Source organism: Carettochelys insculpta, chromosome 12 (genome assembly GCF_033958435.1).
Source record: "Carettochelys insculpta isolate YL-2023 chromosome 12, ASM3395843v1, whole genome shotgun sequence".
NCBI lineage: Eukaryota > Metazoa > Chordata > Testudines > Carettochelyidae > Carettochelys > Carettochelys insculpta.
The window spans coordinates 25,595,300-25,602,049 of record NC_134148.1 but is presented as its reverse complement, the minus strand read 5'-3'; the positions used below and the strand labels follow the sequence as shown (position 1 = coordinate 25,602,049).

The following is a 6,750-nucleotide window of genomic DNA, read 5'->3' as shown; positions in this document are numbered from 1 at the left end:
ACGCTGGACACCGGAAGAACGTGCCCGGGGGAGCCCTTTTAGCAGACGCTCGGTTGCTAGGGGCCCTTAGTAACGGTACACACAGGGCTGAGCTGCTGCTGTTGCTGCTGGGGTAGGTACTGATGGTTCGCGGCCCCGTGCGGGGCTCCTGGGGGGTAAAGTTAGAGGAAGGAGGGGGCCCTCTCTCTTAACTCCTGCCCCTTCGCCCCACACTGCCCGGGTTTGGGGGTTGAGACAAGCCCGGTTTGAAGCGGGTGGGGGGGAGGGAGGGGCAACTGTTGGAAGAACCGGCTTCGCCCCCTCCCTCTTTCACGACATCCTCAATAGGCTACTCGTGCACCCCGACTCTGAAGTGCAAAGGAAGCGGGCAAGCGGGCTGTGGCTGTTCACAGCGTGGAGCAATACCAGGGATTTCTCCCTCTCCCCACTGTTGCTCAGCATTACACAACCAAAAGGGGAAAGTCGTTGAACCAGACACGCCAGTAGTGATGCAAAGCATGACAATAACCAGCACAACTTAGGTTTTGCTACAGAAATAGTGTGCTGCTGCATTGTAGGATTTGACCCCCCAGCTGATGAAACTGCTCTGTAATTACCCGTAAAGATTTCTCCCATCCTTGTTGTTTACCACCTTTTTTCCACTATGTTCAGCACTCTTTTCCCAGAGTGGCGCAACATTCAGTTGTGGTCTCGTTACAGTTTGCTGCATTCACTGAAAATGAGGAGCTAGCTGTTTATAAGAAAAAGAAGGCTTTGTTTCGAAAAATATCTTGATAATCAGCACTAATAGAAAAAAAATTAAGGTCTTGCTTCCCCTCTCATTAATTGCAATAAAATAAGATTCCTAAACCATTCATTATAATATCACTGAATAAATACTGCTGATACAAAGGATTAGCAGAGTTGTTGTGGAGAGGTTATACTCAGCTACAAAAATGGAAAACATAATCTTTTTCTTTTGTCAGTGCTGTGACACATTTGTGTTTTTATGTCTGATTTTTAAAGTCTTGTCAAAGACTTTATGGGAATCTAAGTACACTAATCCACTATGCCCTAGTCTTGAACCAAATGTGGCATTATTCTTTTTTTCTGTTTGATCTAATCATCCTATATCTCCTGAGAATCAGAAATGGGAAAGCTGACACCTTTTCATAAAAGGAGGAATGCTACTAAGAGGAAAAGGAGCCTAACCAAGAGCCACCCTGCCACCTAAAACCTCACAACTTCTTCAGTGTCACTGTGCCGAGACCTCCTTGATCTCATTCATTCTGCTTCATGGAGCAATCTGTTAGGTCAGGAAATGAAAGAACAATCTAATCAAATGAGGTCCAGAACCAAAATGCTATGTGCTACACTGGGATGGCATCACCTACCTTCATTGGCACATGTGTTCTACTATGGTTCCCCTAGCTAGAGGAGCTCCATCTCTACCTTGACACCACTTTAGCCACATTAAGGCCGCCTCTACACTACAGCAGCCCAAAAGAGCTATCCATTCCTTAGAATAATATGACCACACAGCCAAGGGCACTCTTTTGAAAGAACGGGCTAGGAAATGCCATGGACAGGGTTGCATCGCCAGAAAGCCCTTCCGGGGGTACCAGCCACAGGCTCCCTTAAAGGGCCATTCCCAAACTGCCCCTTCCTGCACATGATGCTGAAGCCTGCTGAGCTGTTTACAACAAACCTGAGCCTGTGCCCAGTTCTGACCCTCGCAAGAGCCATGGACCCACAGCAACTGCGGACCCACAGGCTCGCCCTGGGTCACCACCTAGCCATCCTGTTGGCAGCCATCCTCTGCCTCCTGTAGTGTGAGAGACCTGGGTCCAGGGGCCCCAACATGCCATGCCATGCCATGGTCCCTGCTGCACTTCCCCTTCAGGGCCATTCGGCGCATATGGACCCACCCCACAGGCTCAGCTGGTGGGACCGGGTGATCCTGGATGAGTGGGATGACACATGCTGGCTGCAGAACTTCAGAATGAAGAAGGACACCTTCTCGGAGCTTTGCAGCTGGCTTGCCCCCCTTCTCTGACTTCAGGACACCCAAATGGCCAGCCCCCTCAGTGGAAAAGTGCATGGCCATCGCCATATAGAAGTTTGCCACCCTGGACAACTACCACTCCGTCGGGCAGCAGTTCGGGGTGGGCTGTCATCCTCAAGGTAAGGCACACTCTGCTCACTGGCCCAGCAAAGTGAAGGGGGAGGGTGCTGCCAGGAAAGGGGTGCTCTTGGGGGCCAGGACCAAGGATGCAAAGGGGGGTGGGGCAGTGGGGACAGGGAGGCCTAGCCCTGGGGGACCATGATGCCCCATCTGTACACAGGCCTATTGCCAGTGGGGTGGCCCTGGGGGGCATGCCCATAAGATCCGAGGGGGAGGGATGGTGCGCCCAGGGAGGGAGCAGGGGAGGTGGGGGCAGGGCAGAGGTCGGGAGAGTGGGGGGCGGCCCACGGAGGAGCAAGGGAGAGGGGTTGGGGAGAGAGCAGGGGCACTTCAGTTCAAACCCACAAGCTTGCCTGCTCTCCCTTCCCTGCAGGGTGTGAGAGCCATCGTCCGGATGCTGCTCCAGAAGCTCAAGTGCATCACCTTAAAATTGCGGTTCCAGTGATCTTTTAAGCAATATACTCTTTTCAATATATCCCTTCTGAAGCCTTACATAAAGTACTGCTTTCCTGATTGGTCCCAACAGTTGCCCCTGCCAGTCAAGGTCCAAAGAGGCCACCCTGTCCTTGAGTCTAAACCACTCTTAGGCATCTCAAGAGGAATTGTGATTGTGTGTGGGTATCAAAGAGACATTAATTAGTCTGATAAACAGGCTGTCTTGCTTGTGTTCATAAAAATCAAAGGTAGATGCTAAGTGTGTCTTTCAATGTTTACTTATATCCTATTAAAAGTTCTCCAATATAACCAAATTAGCTTGTAGATGCTTATCCTTTTCATGTCTCGTGCAGTAAATCCTCAAAATGCGTGACTTCAAGTTGCGCTTAACTTGCATTAATGCGAGTTAAGCACAACTCAAAGCCACTCTACCAGGCTCCCCCTGCTGGGGGAAGCCAGGCAGGCAGACAGCCACCACCACGGGGGTGGGGAGGCGGGGACACACAGGGTGCCTGGCTGCCAGAGTGACAAAGGAATGGAGAAGCAGGCTGGTGCTCTTCATTTTTTAAATCCCAGGCTCCTATTTTCAGTGACGCAACTTTTTAAAAACATTCTTAGACCAGTTTTCTGCACACAGTTTATTTAAATTTTAGGGTTGAGTTTTTAATTGCCCTAAATTCAAGAAACGTCAATGGGTTGATTTCAGTGGAACTACTTACTAATGTGCAAATCTGAAACTTCTCTTCTTAGCAAAACCTAATTGTTAAGGACAAGCTAGAGTATCGTACTAATAAGACTTAACAACTGTTACAAAATATATCTACTAATACATTAAAATGTTTATAAATATTTCATACAAGTCAAAATACACAAAAAACCCTGCGTTTTTATGATGCCATGTCTTGTCTTCATGTTTGTTCTCGTGTTTATTAATTCTGAAAATTTGGTAATGTGCAGTGAGTCTCTCATTTATTAGTGCTAACTAGTAACTACCTACTGTATAAATCATAGTGTTTGCTTTAATTGTTTACTAAAGAACAGTACATTAAATTCCATCTTAATTTCATAACATATTTTTATAAGACTAATTCATATTTGTATGTTACCAGAGAATGCAAGGGCTTCCTCGTACTTTTGAAGAATTCTTACAGTCTCAGAAACTTGTAAGTAGAAATGCTTATAATTTTTACTACTCGTATGTGTCTTTGTTGGAGTAAACATGCAAGGGCAAGGCCTCAGGCAAAAGCCATATGAATATAAATATTGAAAACTAAATTTGATCATGGATTGTATTTCCTAGGCCCTTGGGCAGTGGAAACTAAGAGCTTTGTCAAAATGGCAGTCCTTCCAGAGAACAGCCCTTCTGTTGTTAACCTTCAATTTTTCATAGATATACCACGGAGGAGATTTTGAATCTGTTCTAGGTGGTTTTATTGGGGAGGACATACTTGAGAGAGCACACTGACTTGTTTAAAATAAATGACCAGGCCATAACAAGACTGTGTAAAAACTAAACACAAAACTTCTGGCAACTGTAAAAGTGGCAAAGAGCAGTTTTGATTATTCTAGCAATTTTACTTTGTCCTGCATTGATAAACTTGTAGGGGAGGTTTGCCTACAAACTGTGTACCATCAAAACATTCCATATTAAGGCTGATTACTAGTGATGCTTCAGCCAATTATCCATTCTAATCATGCGAGTTGGACTTATATCTGTTGAATGGTATGATAGTTTGATATCTGGATGAAACCTTGTATGGGTTGAGTTAAAACCTCATCTGTGATTGATGGGTCTGAACTGACAGTGGTTGACCTTGGAAGAAACCTGGGGGATGTTTTTTGGGTTAGGTGCAGGATGAAAAGAGTGCCTTTAGTGTTGCAAGCAACAGTAGCTGTTTTTCACTGTTTGATTCCTTTTGCATTCAGAAACACAAAACTTCACACATCCTTTGTAAATATACAGAACTGCATGAAGGAAATACATTCCTGTCATCACCTTCTCCTTCCAACTGCAACATCCTACTGACCCCAAATTTTTGGCTATCCACTCAGGTGAAATGGGGCAGTGCTATTAACAGGCTAGAGCACTTTCAGTATTTACTGTGGCTTGAACAGTGCCAAATCCTGGTACAGTTGTCATTAATTTATTATGATTGTCCACTTTAGCTGTTAGGCCCTGCTCCAGCAATGTACTTTATCCCATAGATAATTATAAGTACTTCAGTTGATTACGTCCTAACCTAAAGTTGCTCACTCGTTTTAAGTGCTTTTCTGTATTGAGGACCTTCGGCTGTGCCTCTGTTTCCAGGGACATACACCACAAATGAGAAACATTATTATGCTTTCAGAAAACATAAATTGCAAAGCACTTTATTTCTTTCCTTAGAAACACGATCACTTTTCTATGGATGATGTCTCCTTTTCAAACTAAAAAGTCCTTGTTGTATTAATTAGTCTTGTAGAAAGCCCTTCTCCCAACATGAATTTGTTCTGCTCTTCTCTGGCCCATTTCTGTTTCTTTGCTGACTGATGTAACCAGACATGACTGCGCTATTCGACATAAGAAGAATTAGAGTTCTTTAAAATTAGAGGTAAAAAAAATACGAAAAATATGTATATGCTGTAATTGCAATGCATTATAAAAATGTAAATGTCACATGTGATTGATACTTAATTTTATTTTAGCATTTTGATTGCACTTATGAGTAATTATTTTAACATGTAATTATTGCAGGATGATTGGCCAAGATTTCCCTTTCTAGATGATGATCGTCCTTTGGTGAACAAGTTAAGAAATGACTATTCACTTGATGCTATTTCTAAGTGTCTGTATGAAAATGCTCCATTACAAATCAACCTCATCTCAGATTTGGAGAAGAGGATAAATGAGTGCACAACTGAACTAAAGGAACATGCTGAAAAAATATTTTCTTTTCAACAAAGACCAACAAAAGAAGATGGCCATCGTGTTTCACTACAGCAAAGTAATGGGCGATTATTTTAGTTATTATTACTTGGAATAATGGTTGAACGGTGAATGAAATAATGTAATCATTTCCTAAAATTTAACTTCTGGCATAGACCTAGTGATTATGTTCCAGTTTCTGGAAATAGCTGTGAAAGTGTACTGTCAAGTATGGTAGAGGTGGGAGAGTTAGGCAGTGTGTATGTATAGATAGCGAATTGGATAAACATCCAGTGAAATAAATTAGAATGAAAGTTGAACTGTACAAAATAATCATGCAGTGTTCAGTAGGGCTAGATCACTGGTTCTCAAACTGTGGGTTGAGATCCCAAAGTGGGTCATTGTGACCCTGTTTTAGTGGGGTTACCAGAGCTGTGTCAGCCTTGCTGTGGTCCAAGGCCAAAGCCTGTGCCCTGCCACCCAGGGGCAAAGTTGAAGCCTGAGCACCATCTCTTGGTGCCAGAACCAAAGCTTGAGGGCTTCAGCCCTGGTTGGCAGGGCTCACATTACGAGCCCCTGCCTGGGGCTGAAACTCTTTGGTTTTGGTCTTTCTGCCCAGGACAGTTTAGGTTTGGGCTTTGGTATTGTTCCCCCCATCTCCCCAGAGTACTGGGGCTCTGGCAGGCTCAGGCTTTGGTCCCCTCTTCTGGCTGGTGAGGGGAGATGTGTATGTTTTCCTTCTGTCATGATAATCAGGGGATCGAGAAGAATAAGTGGCATTTTGGTACACAAGGTTGCTGCCTTGAACCCATCCTCCTGAAATGGTGCCCTTGCTCTAAATATTGTATTTCCTAAGATATCGCCACATCACCACTTATAAATTCTTCATGACTTTTCAAAGTATGAGTGTTCTGATTATATCCTATTGGGCTACCTGATATATAGTCTATTATCATCTTTGTCAAATATGCTTGTGAATTTCAGGACTTCAGGTACCCTATTTGTTGAAAAAAGTTTTGGATTTTTCTCAAGGATGTAGTTGTTTCATTCATGCCTTCTTATATAATAGATCCAAAATTGGTTTGTTTGCTAAAATTTATTTTAAATTAGGCATTGGAATGACATTACAAGGTGCTAACAATACAACTATGGAAAAACTGCAAAGAAAGCTTGCCAGTTTCTTAAAAGTGACTGAGAGGAGCTAGACACTGAACAGCTACAGTTAGTCCTCAGTCAAAGTACTTCA

At 43.8% G+C, this 6,750-nt stretch overlaps 1 protein-coding gene across 1 annotated transcript in view; it reads left to right on the top strand.

Annotated features, from left to right (window-relative positions):
- The first annotated feature begins 48 nt into the window (after positions 1–48).
- FAM227B (family with sequence similarity 227 member B) overlaps positions 49–6,750 on the top strand; it is a 176,479-nt gene continuing 169,777 nt past the window's right edge. Inside the window, exons 1-3 of the mRNA XM_075007227.1 lie at positions 49–112; positions 3,709–3,762; positions 5,334–5,583. Of these exons, the coding sequence (XP_074863328.1) occupies positions 3,712–3,762; positions 5,334–5,583 (301 nt within the window). The 5' untranslated portion in view covers positions 49–112; positions 3,709–3,711. The remainder of the gene's footprint in view (positions 113–3,708; positions 3,763–5,333; positions 5,584–6,750) is intronic.